The following is a 16,767-nucleotide window of genomic DNA, read 5'->3' on the forward strand; positions in this document are numbered from 1 at the left end:
GTTGTTCTGGTGTCTATACCATGTCCATGCTGGCTTTTTTTCAGTAAATACTGTCTTTTCAGAGGAAAGACAGTGTTTACATTACAGCCTAGGAACACCTCCAGTGGCCACTCCTTAGACAGGAACTGGAGGTGCTTCCTGAACAGACGTTCAGCGTCTCCACGTTCTGCATGGAGACCCTGAAGTTTCCTCATAGAGTTGCTTTAATTCAATGCATCTCTATGAGGAGATGCTGATTAGCCAGGACATTTGGATCGTCAATTCATCCGAATTGACAATCGCAGCCAATCCAATGCTTTTCTATGGGAAAGCATTGTGATTGGCTGAGATCATCACTTCAGATAATGTCAGCCAAAAAGGCGGATGGGGGGCAGGGCCAGGACTGGCAGATTGGAATGAAGGTAAGATGTTACTACATTTAGGGAGGCAAGGATGGAGGGCAGGGGGGCTAGATAGTGGTTTTAACACTATAGGGTCAAGAATGCATGTTTGTGCTCCTGACACTATAGTGTTCCTTTAATGTTAAAAAGCAAGTCTCTGACTGCAGGTAAGTGACTGTTACTGAACCCCTGGCAGGGGTAACATGACCTGCATCTTATAAAGTGCATACCATGAAAATAATTATAAGGGAAATCTGGTTTTAACGTTTATACATTTTGTGGCTCTTTAATTACCATAAAAATAAAGTTCCCTGCAAGCTCATTATATTTGTACTTCTGTGTATAAACAGAATCATTATATGCTACTAAAGTAAAGTCCTTCCCTGTAACACAATGCTTGCTCCTAAAGTCCTAGCACTGTACAACTTTTGTTCTAATGAGTTGAGCATGTGTTTTATGTTTTGCTACATTCTTTCTAAAATGTGTATTTTATTTGTTAATCTGGAATAAATTAAATACACTAAAAGTTAGCTTGTGTGGAAAGACAATGGTAAAATGAAAAATGGGATGATGCTTGCTGTTTAAATCTAATATGTGGAAGTGTAGTTTTGTCATCTGTATATCATGATTCTCTGCTCTTGACAGAAAGAACTTGGTGACAAACGATCAGAGAGCATTGATAAAGTCCGACAGCTGCTTCCTTTGCCGAAAGAGACCTGTGATGTTATCACTTGTGAACCAATGGGATCCTTAATTGACACGAAAGGCAATAAGATTGCTGGCTTTGATTCTATTGATAAAAAGCAGGCAAGGCTTGTTTAATGAAAATATTTAATTATGAGTCTTCCATTAATACATAACCAAATTCTGTTTGTTATTTGCTTATCCTCTATAAAATCTGCCGGGGTGTAAATAACTATTTATTTCAGGTACATATATTTATCCCACTTCTTTGTCCAGAGGCATTGCTTGAGGGAAGGCTCTCGAAGGCTGGAATTATGAATGGGGTCCTGAAAAGCCCAGAGTCCAATTTTGGCACCATGCCAAGTACCTGCAATAGTGAGAGAGACATAACAACCCTAGTTATGAGTTGTGATAATGGCACTTTAATGCACCATATTTTGAATAAATTATACAGCACAGTGTGGTAGTACAGGTACTATGGAGACTTTAATGCAGGGGCTGAAGGGTTAGTACTGCATGGCTTGGGGTTAAAGGGACACTTTAGTGTTAGTAATAAATCAGGTTGGGGTTAAAGGGACACTTTAGTGTTAGTAATAAAACAATGTTAAGTGTCCCTCAACCCGCACTTCCCCCCTATCAATGAAAGGGTTAGAAAACCTTTTCATGCACCTACTTGATTCCAGCACTAAGGTCTCTCGGCAATGGATCACTTTCCTCCTCTGATGTCACCCTATAGGGGGGTCTAATGCACATGCACAAAGGAAAGTATCGTGAGAGCGTCCAGTGTTGTTTCACAGAGTCAATGTGTGTGAAACTCCGGGAAGTGCCTCTAGTGGCAGTCTTAGCACTGCAATGAAACTATTGCAGTTTCTCTAAAACTTCAATGTTTTACATTGAGGGGCTAAGGGGAACCGGAACACTGCACCAAGACTATTTCACTGAGAGGAAGTGGTTTGGCGGTCTATAGTGTCCTTTAATACAGCACATTTTGGGTTTAGAAATACTCAAATATTCAATCAAAATTGTGGTGTCACAATGTGATTTAAAGAATACATTCTGATTATGGTTGGAGCATGGTCAATCAGAGGCCAAATATTCACCCTTTACTTTAATTTACTATAGTAAATATGTTCTATATATTATCTTATTTCAGTTTAGCCAAGACAAATTTAATTACCTGAACATGTTGTTTTCAATGTTACCTTTGCTGGGAGGGAAAGCACTCACCTAGATTGTCCAATTCATTCATGTCTCATACAGTAATATCTTAACCTGGGGAATGAACTGTGTAGCGGAGCTGCAATATTAAAATCCACGATCTCCGCTGGTATAGAAGGTAATCCACAGTCAAGCGCTGAAAAGTAAGGCAATGTCCCAAATCCCCCAGTAACCGGACGAAACACAGTTCTGGGAGTCAACTGAGGTCTTTATTCACAGCTTCCAGTATTTATGCAAGTCCCCATGCAAGGGGTTTCCTTACTGATATAACAGGGGTAAATACAGTAAGGGACTACATGGGGGACTTAACATTTGGAGCCTTTCTCCCATCAGGCACTGCTGCACGAGAGGGATACTCCCACTGGAATATACAGTTAAGTGGATTATCCCTCCGTGCAGCAGAACCGGCATTTTACATTTAAATCCATAACTTCAACAATATTCACATTATTTGCACGAACGGACATTCGGTAGATAGCTGGGGTCTGAGTGCACATTTAGTGTGAATACCGCTCAGATCCCAGCTAAAACAACCAAACGCTGCACGAAATACACTTTCTTATTAACTTCGTTTGAAAGTACCGAACACCAATGGGGAACCACAATAGGAGAATACCGGAGCTCCCGAACGGCCTGGAAGTACAGCGGTGTTCGTGCCGTCGAGTAGCCGTTTTCAGTTCCACGCGCTCGACGACCAAACACCGCTGGGAAGACAAAGGATCCAAGATGGCCGCCCGCTGCGTGGTTGGTAGTCGAACGGTGGCCACCTAGGAACGCACTTAATTACCGATTGCAACAATGTTGCAATCTGGTAATTGGGGCCACACAACCCTCAGTGTGTGGGCTTGGGATCGGTACTTAATTTGTTTCACGAACAGCCGGTAAAACAGCTGTTTGTGAAACACGTGTAAATGCTAGCGGCTTTCGGCTGCTAGCATACGAATTCAATAGTGATTACAAGCAAATACACATTTCAATACAATAAGCACAGTACATTAAACAGAATAGGGCAGCAGTGTTCTGGACAACCTTTAAAGACACAGTTTTATAGTCTGAAGTGGCTAGGTTTGCCACAAACTGCCTTCCAGCTGTTAATGCATTGCAGCTCCCTTAACCCCTTAAGGACACATGACATGTGTATCATGTCATGATTCCCTTTTAATTCCAGAAGTTTGGTCCTTACAGGGTTAATCCACCACAAACTTCTGTGCTTCGACTATGGTAGAGAATGATGGTAGTCTAAGCTCAGGTGTATTTGGGCATTACCCACCCCTTCCTTAACATTTTAAAAATTACAGCTGGTAGTTGGATTGTATGGGAAAGCACCGAAAAAATATTGGATTTTCTGATCATGACGAAATTAAAGAATTCACTTATATAGGATATATCTGTCATCCTGAAAGCTTTGCATGAACATTATTGTGTGCCACTGGTTTAATAAATATGCTTTATTTATCTTAGTATTTGCAAAACAAATAGTGTCTATGTTTCTGAAATATTATCTTTGCTTAATCAGTGTTTTCGTTTTCATGTGATTATTTGTTCTAAAACAGGGTCTCCAGGTGTCAACTAAACAGAAGGTCTCCCCTTGGGATTTGTTTGAAGGTCACAAAAACCCTGCGCCTCTCTCTTGGGCCTGGTTTGGAACAGTTCGTGTGGATAGAAAAGCAATAAAATATGAAGAGCAGCATCATCTCCTTCTGTACCACACACATCCAAAACCAAAGCCCCCGAGTTATTACCTCGAACCTTTGCCTCTTCCACCAGAAGACGAAGAAGATGAAGATGAACCCACGACACCAGTCTCTCAGGAGGCAGAGGGGAAGTCAGTGGATTTGGCAGATCAAGGGAAGACAGTGACAGATGAAGAAAAGAAAGCAAAAGGAAGAAAGCGAAAGACAAAGACCAACCCGCGAACAGATGTATGTTACTGTTTTATCTCTCTGTAGATGTCAATGTCTGTGTCTAATTTGCTCCAGAAGCCTTGCAAGTTTTACAAAGAGTAGACCACAGTTTTATTTAAAGCTATTTTTATCTTTGTTTGTTTAATCTTTATTTTATTTATTTTCCCATCATGTCCTTTGAAGATCAACTCATCATGTAAAAAATTTACTTGATTGCTTTCATTATGGAGAAAGCAGCTCGGTTCTTTTACTTTCATAAGATGGGGTGCAACCCTAGAGTTCAGCTTTCAAAGTCTTTCACAATGCTCTTAGTTGTGGTGCAGGAACTTTGTCATTTTTTTTTCAAATGTATTTGGTGTACAAGCAAAAGAAACTTTAAAAATAGTCCTTAGCTGCAAGCCAGACTTGTATTTGTTATAATATGTTTGCGGTTATAATAACATTCTGCAGTGTATTAGAGATGGTTAAAGGGAAACCGTCACTTTTCAGAATTTGTTTTATTATGTCTACTTATCTCTATATTTATCAAATAAGTATCTGTGAGGTGTGAAAATAACATTAAATGTTGAAATTCTTATTTCTTTATCCGGAAGCTGGGCTCCCCCATCTTAGCTCCCTCATTACTATAGGCTGAGTCCATCTGCCAGTCAGCATAAAGAAGGCATACAGTGAAGAGGAACAACAAAACAAAGTTTCAATGTTTCCTTCACATTTGCAGTGTTTTGGTCTGGTTAGGAGCCATGCATGGCCAGCTTATTGGCTGATAGCTCATTGGTTGAAACCAATCAGTTGATGCTAGGCCCTGCACCTCTGTGATAAGGAAGGGAGCGGAATCAATCCGTTATTTATTTATATTTTATTATGGTTCAATTGTTTGGACTGCAAGGGCATAACCTGGCTTCATAACGATTACAGTGGTTATGGTGTTACTCGGTGTGTTCCATTAATATAGATTTGAAAGGAAAATGAGCATCACATGAAAACTTAACAGAAGCTATAGGATGTTTTTAATGTTTTAGGCAGATGTAATTTCCCGAGAAATAACGGTTCCACTTTAAACTTTCATACTCTTGCGGCTGCATAGACTGCAACCCGTGTCTTGCATTGTTTGCCACTCATACTTAACATATATATATCACAATGTTTGTTAATGTTCATACATGTACACATGGAGAAAGGCACTTAGATTCCAGACAAATGATAATAACTCAGCCTGACCCATGCATCAGGTTACAGCTCACTTAACTCTCTATGTCTGCGTTTAAACCACCCACATACACACACACCCCTTAGGCAAGAAATGAAAAGCATGAAAAAGCCACAAAGAAGCAAATAGGTTTCTCTAGAAATGCAGTAATGTGATTACCAACTACAATAGGAAGCAGAGGTAGACATTAATTTCAATTGAAAATGTCCGTCAGGCAGAACATATGCAATCTGACACACTTACATTATTCTTTTATTCACAATTTTCACATCCAGTAACACATGACGTTCTAGTGGATTGAGCTATACCTCTGCCAATTACAGACTTAGCTGATAGATCTGACCATTAACAAATAACAAAATAAAAAGGTTATTCACTAAAGTCAGAATTTCAAGGAATTAAAATCGAATTCAGAATTTAGACAAAAATGGCCCAATTAGAAAAAAAATTCCAAGTCAATTTTGTGTTTAGTTTGTCTATCTGAAATTCACTATGTAATCCTGGCAATTCTCACTTTAGTGAATAATATTATATTAGAATTTCCTGTCATTTAGAGTCTGTCAGAGGTGGTGCACACATGTGATGGGAGTTGCAATCCACGAGCAACAAAGTCACACATGACTGTGCTTTTTATCAAACAGACAATGGTACACTAGATATTAGATGAGTATGTGTGTTCCTATCTACATTTGCACATGCAATACATGTGTGTGCATGTTTGCTACAGGTAGAGTATGAAACCAGTGGCACTCTGTGTCTGTCTCCTCGGGTATAGAATGCTTGAATGCTTCCCTTACATGATATCTGCTGATCAGAGAATAAACTGCCTGAAGGTTCTTCAGACGGACTGCGTGTTATTTCTTCTACCTGGAATTTTACAATGTGAGCCACCTGTATACCTGCTTTATTTAGTTCCATGCTGCTCATGTGTTTCAGTTAAATATCCCTTATAAATGACTATTCCAACAAAGTATACCCGATATCAAACATTTCTCCAGAAACTACTTCCTCCCAAGATCCATATAAAATAGTTTTGATGTGAACAGAATTGTATACGTGTATTCTGTGGGCTGTAGATAGCTCCAATATTATTTGTGTTTGAAATGTAGTTTAAAAAACACATTGATAAAGTGTGTTTTCTGCAGTATTTAAAGGGAAATGATAGTTTTAAACTGATCTAAATTGTTCATGCTTTAAACATGTTTCTATTCTATACAGTTAATGCTGTATAAAGGAAAATCAATACAAATATACAAAACCGCTATATGTAATACTTCAACGTTCCCAGGTAAATCACTCTTCTGTGTGGTCTGCCTGCATATGGTTCGCTGATTGACTCTCTCTCTTGGGAGATGAAAGAGCTGAGTCCAAGTTGGACAAAGTGAGTGGCCTAACTGGCAGGTCTTAAGGCTAGTTTAGAGCATAAGTGAAATTGCTGCAGTTCTAAGTCCCTCTCAGCAATTATTCAAAGTTGTGATGGTGTTTAGTAGTGTATTTGACAACACTGGTTAATTTGCTATTTGTGTCAAATATATGAAATGCCAGGAATTGTCACTATGTAGATATGGGTATATTTGGGAAGAAGAGAGACTTTCATATGTCTATTTTATTAGAATGTATATTCTATTAGAATCATTAACAAATGCAAGCCTATTGTGCTATACCTTGGCATTTGATGCAAATTCCAAAATATCCCATGATTCCCTGTTCCCAACTATTGATTGTGTGCAGAGAAAAGATCTGAAAACTCATTTAGGTATGATATTGGGAGAGAGATTGGGTATTTCTGGGGAGTGGTCATGTCCATGATGCAGTTAGCATAATGGATAATACACCCACTTACAAAGATTCTGGTAAAACAGGAAGAAATGCTGCCCAGCAGGGCAACCAATCAAGGATGACTGCACGCAAGGTGCTGTTACAGCACTCGCATATAGGTTTAAATGCCCTGAATTTCTCTCCAAGGGTAAGGCGGATAACCATGCGTTTTTTTTTTTTTTGGCACTTTTGCTCAGTCTTCCTGACAGTAGGTGAAAGAGCTGATCTGTTGGGGAATCAGGAGGTCTGAGGAAAAATTGAGTATCATAAGGTGTCAGGTCTGTGAAAATATTACTGGAGAAACGTCTTTGGGAGATGGTGGGCACAGTTGCCTGTAAATCCAGAATAAATAAGTCTGTTTTATACTTTCGCCAGTTTGGTCAGTGCAGGTCTTTGTGTGTAAGAAGCCTATTTTATGATCTTTACAAGAAATCTGATAACGGTATATAAATCCTTGGAAAAACCATGTACTGTATAATGGTTTAATCAGGATAGAGAATGTGTGACTTTCATACTTTATACATGCCATGTCCATGATATGTTGAAAAATAACAAGTAGATAATTTCCTTTATTTCTCTTATTTTCTTCAGGAATATCCACAAAGTACTATTTACAGGGTGCCTCCCAATTTTTCCCCTTTGCCCTCGCAATTGATGCACCATGCCCCAACCACTACATGGAGTTACAATATCATGGGACAGCAACAGCCGCCGAACTTCTACCTGCAGGCCCAGGCCCTGCCATCAGGTATGAACTATCATTAGAGAAATACTATTTTTCATGTTTCATAGACCATGGGTGTACATGAAAGGAAAATGTGCTCCAACTGAACCTTGTAGATTTACAAATATTATCGTTATATTAAAATAATTCCCAAAAGATATCTACAGCAGTAATCAGTAGTGCATCCTGTCATAACTTTTCTTACGTGAGCTTTTGTAAAATCATTTTTCCAGAATCCACAGTTTTGTTTTTGTAACAGGCTACAGCTGACTTAGCTAAAATCATCTGCTCCATACAATTTTCCACTCCATAAATCAGCTGAAAACAACATTACCAGCATATTAATATTCACATCTAACCCATGCCTCCATTTTTTTAAGACTTGGAGTGCCAGAGAACAAAGGGTTAAAAGCAGCTCTCTTATAAGTAGGCATATACCTGGCATGACATATTGGCAAGCATGTGTCAAACAGGTAACCCACCCAAATGCCTACACAAGCAAAGGTTAGCAATTGTTCCAGAACAGTCTGTGATTGTGGCGGGACTGCTGGCTGTCCGTGAATTGCCCTCTTCTATATTCGTAGATTCCCCAGTATAAAATGTGTGTTTCCCCAATGTAGTTTTATTTTAACCAGGTAATATGCGTTTTGACCGCACGGCGGTGCTCTGCTCCGTGCATCTCCCGAACGAGGACCTCCCCGGTGCCCCATTAGAACGTTCCCACCAATTAATCAGGACGTTTGCACTTGCAACATAGGTGTGAAACCACAAAGGAAGTAATTAATGAGCGCTACCCTGGGTGGCCGCCAGGGGGAGCATTCCCCTGGGTGATCCCAAAGAGATCCCCTTGCACGGGCTTCGCACCGGGACTCCAAGGACGGGTCCCTAATGTTGGTGGGGATATCTTCTGGGGTACTGGTGGTCCAGATCACCCTTACCTACTCCATAATCACTGTTCCCCTACCCGGGGGCTGCGAGGCCCCCTGGGGGGGTCTGCCTTCACAGCCGCAGAGTCCTTGCTGGCCGCCGGAAGTCCATGCCGACCAATGGGAGAAGGTGCTGCCATTCAAACTGGGTTTGCGCCATTCTCCTGATTGGTCGACACGACAGAGCGCTGATTGGTTACTGCGGGGCGCAGGCGACCAATCAGAGAAGGAGCGCTTTTCAAATGGGGTTTTGCGCCCTTTCGTCTGATTGTGTGGCGAAACCCCTCTTCTCCTTGAACGCTGATTGGTGCAACGGAGCATTGCGCCCTTTCTTCAGATTGGGCGGCGAAACTCCTCTCCTCCCTGAGCGCTGATTGGCGCGATTTGGTTCGCGACCTTTCAGCTGATCGGTTGTTGCTTGGTTTAGGCATGAAGTTTGAATTCTCCGGACCAAACCAAGCAACTCTCTGGAACTAATTTTGGGGATGTACAGAGCCTCGAGCCCCAGACTTTAAACAATGATTTCTCGGGCTCTGTACATTCAATAGCCCCACTATTTGCAGGGATCCAAGAGCTGACCCGAGGGTTATCCAGTGATATGTGTCTGATATGTGTGACCCATTCCCTTCCCAGGGCACGGAGCCCCTAAGTGCCCCCCCTGTATGCACTATGTTTTTATGTGTATAACTATTGTCCAGTTGGTATCTCCCAAAGCAGGAGATGGTTATCTGCTGTAAGCCATCCCCCACCAGCCTGGGACTGAGGAACTTGTACTGAATGAATGGAGATCTGTGCATAAAAGAAGCCTGTTTTCAGTTGGTGTTCTAGCACAATCAGTGTTCTAGTACAGTTGGTGTTCTAGCACAATCATTGTTCTAGTACAGTTGGTGTTATAGCACAATCAGTATTCTAGTACAGTCAGTGTTGACATGCAAGCATTACACTTATAGGGGATTTTATCCAGTGTACTCATATAGATGGACACCAGAAAAGCCACTGAGGCAGACATTTAGCTGTGTTATTATTTACTAAATTGAAATGCTTTTATCACTTTATGATCTGACAGATTTTATTTTTTTGAGAGGTGTCCATTAAATCACAATTTCAAACCCTCAGAAACAATTACTTTAACAATGTTGCTAATTGCAACATGTCTATACATAAAGGTTAGTCCAGGCTTGCTAAATATTTTTTGTAATAAAAAAAAAAACTGAACAAAAAAGTTAACTAAATTTAATACATGATCAAGATATGTATAGAAAGGCACATTTTCATGACTATGCCGATTTCAAAAGAATTATTTTATACTTTATTTAAAAAAAAATCATTATTTTAACAATTATTATTCAATCATTATTCAATAGTGTAAACTCAAGACTACATTTTATGAAGACTGTTTGTAAACCAAAATGGCCGCCCCAATGTATTTTCCTATATATCAGATAATTGCAATTTCCTGTGTGTTAAAAGGAGTAATAACGTAAAGATTACACACCATTTTAACTTAATTAAATTCTACTATCTGTAGTTTTATATATTTTTATTTTATACATAATAATTGTTCTCACTAACTAAAGCAATTTGATACATTTTAATCATGAAGGGGTAATGGCTTCTGTAAAAAAATAACACTGTATTTATTTTATCTTTAGGCACTTCCAGACTAGATTCTACAGGATCTTATGTTCCCACAAACACAAAGCAAGCTCTGACAAACATGTTACAGAGACGTTCTGGCACAATAATGCAGCCCCCCGCTATTCATTCTATAACTCCTCAACAGCACTTGCTGCAACTGAAGCTTCTCCAGCAACAACAGCAGCAGAGGCTCCTCAGGCAACATGTTCAAGCAAGAACGTTGCATCAGGTATATGACATATGTAGTATTTGACAGAATAGTCCTTCCACCAATTGTATGGCATGTTTTCCTGTTTGACCTGACTTCTGTTTCATGTAAAAGGAAGATATGTTGAATGACTCAGCCTGTGTCTATGTGATTTCTGAGTAGCACATGGTATCCATACTGACCTCCTACATAAGTCAGTCTGCATGTTGACATGCGGATCTGCGATTTATATCCTAAATGTTATATCCATATGTCACTGTTCCACTCAACAAATAGTGCTGACCCGGAGTGAGGGAATTCAACAGAGATGACTCCTTTCATGTTGATGCAAATTCACAACATATTAGAACCATGAAGATGTTATATTTATATCATGTTATATATATATATATATATATATATATATATATATATATATATATATGTTGCCTAAAGTAAATAAATGAGACTGCTATAACAAGCCTCTAGCAATTATGTTTGTTATGTATAAAAGCCCATTGTTGGAAGAATATTCCCATTTTATATGTATGTATTACTGTTAGTTTGAATGTATAATATATAATTAATTTTTCAATGTTTTATTATTTATTAAAACAATACTTTGTGGGAACAGTTGAAGGTAAATTACATGGAATGTATTCTAAGTAAATTATATATTAAAGATTATAGAGAACAATCCAGAGCTGTATCCCTGTGGCATGGGATAGGGGTAGGTACCCTGATAGGGTTGGTACAGTGACCCAAGAATCTGTGGGGTGGCAGGGAGATAGAATCAATGCAGAAGAAAGCACATTAAAGTGCATCTTTAAGTCTCCAAATTTGCAGTTTAGGGGCATTGTTACAATATTTGCAAAAAGAAAAAAAATGATCAGCCATCCAAAAGTAGAGATTGCCAGGTCTAAGTCTACTTTTGTTTTGTAGAATAATTTGTCTCCAAAATAAGTTGTCATTGCTAAATTCTATTTAATTGGTTATGAGTCCAAATTCTTTTTTTTGTCATACATGCTGGCATACATTTATTTTATTTTTTTATTTTAATTTTTATTTAGTTGAAATTATGCAGTGCATTTGGTTAGAGACATATATAGTCACAGTGGTGTCGTATTGGGGACCTGTGGTGAAGCAATGATTTAGTGGCGGTAGCCACAATACCTCCGTTGCCTCAGTGTTGCATAGAGAGGTCGGCAGTCAGGCCTCGGTGGGCGAAACTGTGTGAGTTCACGGCGGGCTCTCAATGGAGGGCAACAGGGGAAATGCTAGCTAAGTGGCATTAGCTGAGACAACTGTATTGTCGCTGTGTTGTATATAGATATGCCGGCAACCGGGCCCCAGTGAGTGATATCATATTAAGTTACTGTAGTATCTCAGTGGGGGTATTAATTGGAACAATGTCTAAGTGGCAATAAGCGGGGTAGTAACAATCTTTGTTTAATCCTTCTTCTCTGTAGATGGGTGCAGTTCTGTGGCTCTGGGTGCTGGAGTCAGTCTCTTAACTTTATAACTGGATGGCTTGCTCTGTGTGTGGTCATTGTCGTTGGGGCCCTCTGTTGTCTCAGATCTCTTGGTAGGTGAGGAGATTCCCTGTGTTGGCCAGGTGGATAGACCCACCTTTTGCATTGTGATCCTTGTCTGCAGTTAGCACGGTCCTTTTGGGTACAAACATGCACAGTCTTTAAAAGTAACTTAATTCCAGGCACTTTATTGTTGAGCTTTACCACAGAGACAGCGGCAAATGAAAAAAAAACAAAAACAATAATGTAACACAAATCCCTATAAACAAAAACCTAGCTTGTCTGAGCACTTACTAACATCAGATTCCCTATCTCTCAGGGGTTAAACTATAACAAAACAATATTGGTTTTACCAACCTAGTGTCTTTGTCAGCTCTCTGCACTCCAGTGTTTAGCCAGCCTGCTGCTTCCAACCTTCCAGAGAGAAACAAACATTCTCCCCTACCTGCCTAGCAGGGAGGGGTTTATTCCCACTGCTGCAGCTGATTACCTGCAGCTGAGCAGTGGGTTGGAGACAGTCCAAACCCTGGTCTGCACCTAGTCTCCCAGGAACAAAACAATAAACAGCAGAGTGGAGCACTGGCCCACTCTGCTCTCCAAATGCTCCACCCCAGGGGCCCATAACTAAATATTCATTTAAGTGATATATACACACACACACACCCCCCCCTGGGGTTAAAGATCATATGCCTCTCTGAACAATACATGTGAAATATAAACTCCCTCACAGACCACCCCATTCACCTTATCACAGCATGAAGAGCTCCAGATCGTCTTCTGAGGTCAGTGTCATGCTCTCTCCCCCTATTTCTGTTAGGAGGGAACCCTCCACTCCCCAGCGATATCTTATTCCTGAGTCTCACATTTTCCTGGCTATAGGTGCCAGCTTTCTTTTCTCTGTGAGGACAGTGAATGGTATGTCCCTGGGTGCTTCGCTAGGGGCGGCCTCCGACTTCCGCACACGGAATGCTGAGGAGATCCGTGGCCTGTCTTCTCTGCCCCCCAACGCTCATGGTTTCTATAAGCTTGTGGATATAGGGCAGGAGCTGCTCATCGGTCACTGTTTCGTGGACCCCCCTGAGCCGGAGGTTTTTTTCGCTGGTGCCGTGCCTCAATCATGGTCACCATGCGTCTCAGTTGCTGCACCTGACAGATAAGCCCTGCTAGGTGAGTGTCTGTAGTCTGCAGGTTATGTTCTCTGGTTGCCTCATGTTTTTTCCAGGACCTGGACTCTCTGGCGCACCTCCTCCACTTCTGTCTGGACTTTCTTGAGGTCGGCTCCCCAGATTTTCCTCAGTTCTGTTAGGAGTCTTTTAATGTCCCCCTTTGTGGAGGGTGTCTCATCCTTCTTCCGACTCTGATGGGCAGGATGGGGTTTCTGATCAGGGGGAGGGTAAGGAGTCCTCCTCGTCCAGCGAGGCCTCAGATGCCGCGGGCCTTGGGCGCCATCTTTGTGGTCTGTGAGTTTGCTGGCCGCTCAAAGGAGATTCTAATATTTGGCTGGCGGGGACCGGCTGGTCCTTGAGCCTTCTTATTTTTTCTCCCCATTGTCTCTGTTGGGGGATGTCTGCGTCTCGGGCTGTATCTCTGCGTTATTCGTGGCTTTTTGTGGATTGTTTTCTTAGGTCCAAGCGGAGCTCTGCTGGGAGACGTCCGCTCGATATCACTGTTGGCCACGCCCCTCTCAAAGAGTCGCTGGCATACATTTTTTTTTTTCGGACTCTTTTTCTGTGAATCTGGTGGTCTGTTGTGTTCTGTATGTTCCTATATATAGCGATCATTTCCTGTTTAGAACTACACAAGAAAGATGTTCTATGGTTGTGTAAATTAATTTATCTTTGTCTTTGAGAGTAATATACATATGCTCTTAGAAATAAGGCATGTTTATAGTTAGCAGTCTGGCAATGCATTATGTTCTGCTGATCTAACTGCACTGTAATCATAATGCATTAACAGCAATAATAAATTATGTACTGATCATCATATATAATGCATTCAGAACAGTACACTTCTTACTCCATAAAAGAGGATTTATATATTTAACATTATGATTGCTCACAATAGTCCTTAGAACTGAGAATGACAATATTTTCATTACAAACAAAAAAGGTTACTAGACTATGTAATGTGCTACATTTAATTAGTAATGGGGCCCCATGCTACCCTTTTTCTTTGGTGTGAACCTTTAAGAAAATATCTTCTTTACCCATTCTTGCAAGTTATGTATGTGACCAACAGTATAAAAACAAACGCAGAGAAATGTTTGACATGTAGTGACCCCTTTGCATTTTACCACTTTAAAAACATAAGAGTGGCCATAATACCTCAAAAAGTTTAACCTTTTGAGGTACAGAGGTTGGTACAATGAAGAATTAATTACTATGTGAAATTCTGAGATTTCCTTTAGCTTCATATAAGGCTTCCAACTAAGCAAGTTTATGCTGAAATTGTAAAATTGGCGCAGGCTTTTACTGTTAAATTGTGGTCTTAGTCTGCTTGAAGTCCTTAATTAAATGAGCCCTTTCTGTAGTGGTCACGGTGCCCTGGCACTACCCTCCAAATAAGTAGGTAGACCATTTGCTCATGGTTTGACAACTTACCTGGAGTCCAAAGGAATCTTGTCACCTCCTCTTTGAGAGCCGCAAGCTCCCTGTTTGGAACTAAGCCTGTCGAGCTCAAGCTAATTGGCTGAGCCAGTGAACTTTCAGCTCTCAATATATATATAATATATATATATATATATATATATATATAATATATATATAATGTGTACATATATAATATAATTGTTTTATTTGAATCAGGTTTAGACTGTTAATAATTGAATAATTAAAGAGTTGTTTAGGCCTGTTTGAGTTTGGGTGCCATGACCAGGAAATTATGAAGTTATACCTTGGCCATGCTGAGACTATGGTAAAGAGAGAGTGACTGCTCATTGCACAGCACTGTGGACTGATCCAACCTAATTGTATGGAGACTGGGTGAGTGCAGGATCATATTAACATAGGGGCTAATGAAACTGAAGCTCCAGGCTCATTACAATTGATTACAATTTTTGTTGTTATTTTTTTTTCCCTATTCTTCTAATGCTCTTGCTTTATGCAGAGAGAATAACGTTTTGGGGACTTAGGAGGGATGAAGGAGCATAAAACGTCTGTGGACTGACTGACTATGAATTAGTTAAGATAAAGCTGACTTAGCACAACGTGCATATGCTCTTGCTGCTTTGGTCTTTATAACCGTGTGGCATGTTCCCTTTCTTTTACACTTAATATATCCACTATTTTCTCTGTCCCAGACTGCATACCAGGAGCTTCTGCCCATGGCTGGTATGTCCATTAAGCAACTTAGACAGTGGCCTAGAGCATCAGTTCCCAGGGGTTTCCCCTGGTTTCCCCTGGCAGCTTTAATAGTGTCTGGGCCACTTGGCCAGACCCAATAATAGATGGTAATATTGGCCACAGACATAAGTAAAATATAAGTTCTGGACGGTATTTAGGTGCCAATGGCCGCTGCGCAGCCATCACTCATGCAGATGCAGTGCTGCACCATTTCCAGGTGCTGGCCACCAGCACCCACCACACTGGCTGCATTTGATCATTTTTATTTATGCAACATGAGGGCGCCGTCTCAGTGTGCTTCTGCCCTTTGCCCTCTGTGTGGGGGAATTCACATGTGGGAGGGAGGGACCGATGAGGCTAAAAGGAAGTAGAGCATGGCAGCACAGGACTTGGTAGTCAGCAGGAAAGTGTGAAAGCTTGAGTGCAATGGTAATAGAGAAATAATGCATATAATGTGTCAGTGCATTTTTATTGTGTGAGAAAACAAAAGCAAATGTTAGTGCATTTATATAATGTAAAAAAAATACAAAAAAAAATAACCAGCGCATCCTCAATTGTCAGTGTCCCTTTAAGTGCCACTAGTGTACATTAGTAATGATTCAGCAGACAACACAGCCTTTATCAAGCTTACCCTCTCTGGGGTATATTGGTCATTAATATTCGGAGTACGATGTGTCAGTGCATTTCTATAGTGCGAGAAAGCATGGATCCAGCTGACAGTTACAGCGCATGCACGGCATGGCGAGCATTTAGTGATTTCATCATCACTGATTTCACAAATGATTTCTGGGATGTTTAGCAGTCATTGCTACCAGAAACAAATGATGCATTTGATTTTGCGATGAAAATGATGTAATTTGTGCGTATTGATTTGAACTATTGATATGCTGTGTTTACATATAAAGAGATAAACTAGATTAAAATGTTCCGCAGTATGTCTTTCTGGTAGGGAAAGGGATTTATGGGCTTTGTTTTGTGTTGTTCTCCTCCCTGCCATGTAAGGTGTTAAGTTACACATTTCCTCCATGACTCATCTACAGTTCCCAATTCTATTTTATTTTTATTTTATGTCAAAGGAAAATACATTGTTTTTGTTTACACTGATAGTACATAGGGCAATACCTTATCATATGTGGAACTACAACATTGTTTGTTTTGTTAAGGGACGATCTATGAGTTGAATATGGAAATCAAAATGAGGCTGACAA

At 40.4% G+C, this 16,767-nt stretch overlaps 1 protein-coding gene across 1 annotated transcript in view; it reads left to right on the plus strand.

The window, feature by feature from the left end:
- MED12L (mediator complex subunit 12L) overlaps nucleotides 1-16,767 on the plus strand; it is a 442,361-nt gene that overhangs the window by 396,366 nt on the left and 29,228 nt on the right. The window contains exons 36-39 of the mRNA XM_063442526.1: nucleotides 1,026-1,187; nucleotides 3,836-4,204; nucleotides 7,803-7,959; nucleotides 10,514-10,728. Of these exons, the coding sequence (XP_063298596.1) occupies nucleotides 1,026-1,187; nucleotides 3,836-4,204; nucleotides 7,803-7,959; nucleotides 10,514-10,728 (903 nt within the window). The remainder of the gene's footprint in view (nucleotides 1-1,025; nucleotides 1,188-3,835; nucleotides 4,205-7,802; nucleotides 7,960-10,513; nucleotides 10,729-16,767) is intronic.

The sequence above is a fragment of the Pelobates fuscus genome, chromosome 2, assembly GCF_036172605.1.
Source record: "Pelobates fuscus isolate aPelFus1 chromosome 2, aPelFus1.pri, whole genome shotgun sequence".
NCBI classification, from domain to species: Eukaryota; Metazoa; Chordata; class Amphibia; order Anura; family Pelobatidae; genus Pelobates; species Pelobates fuscus.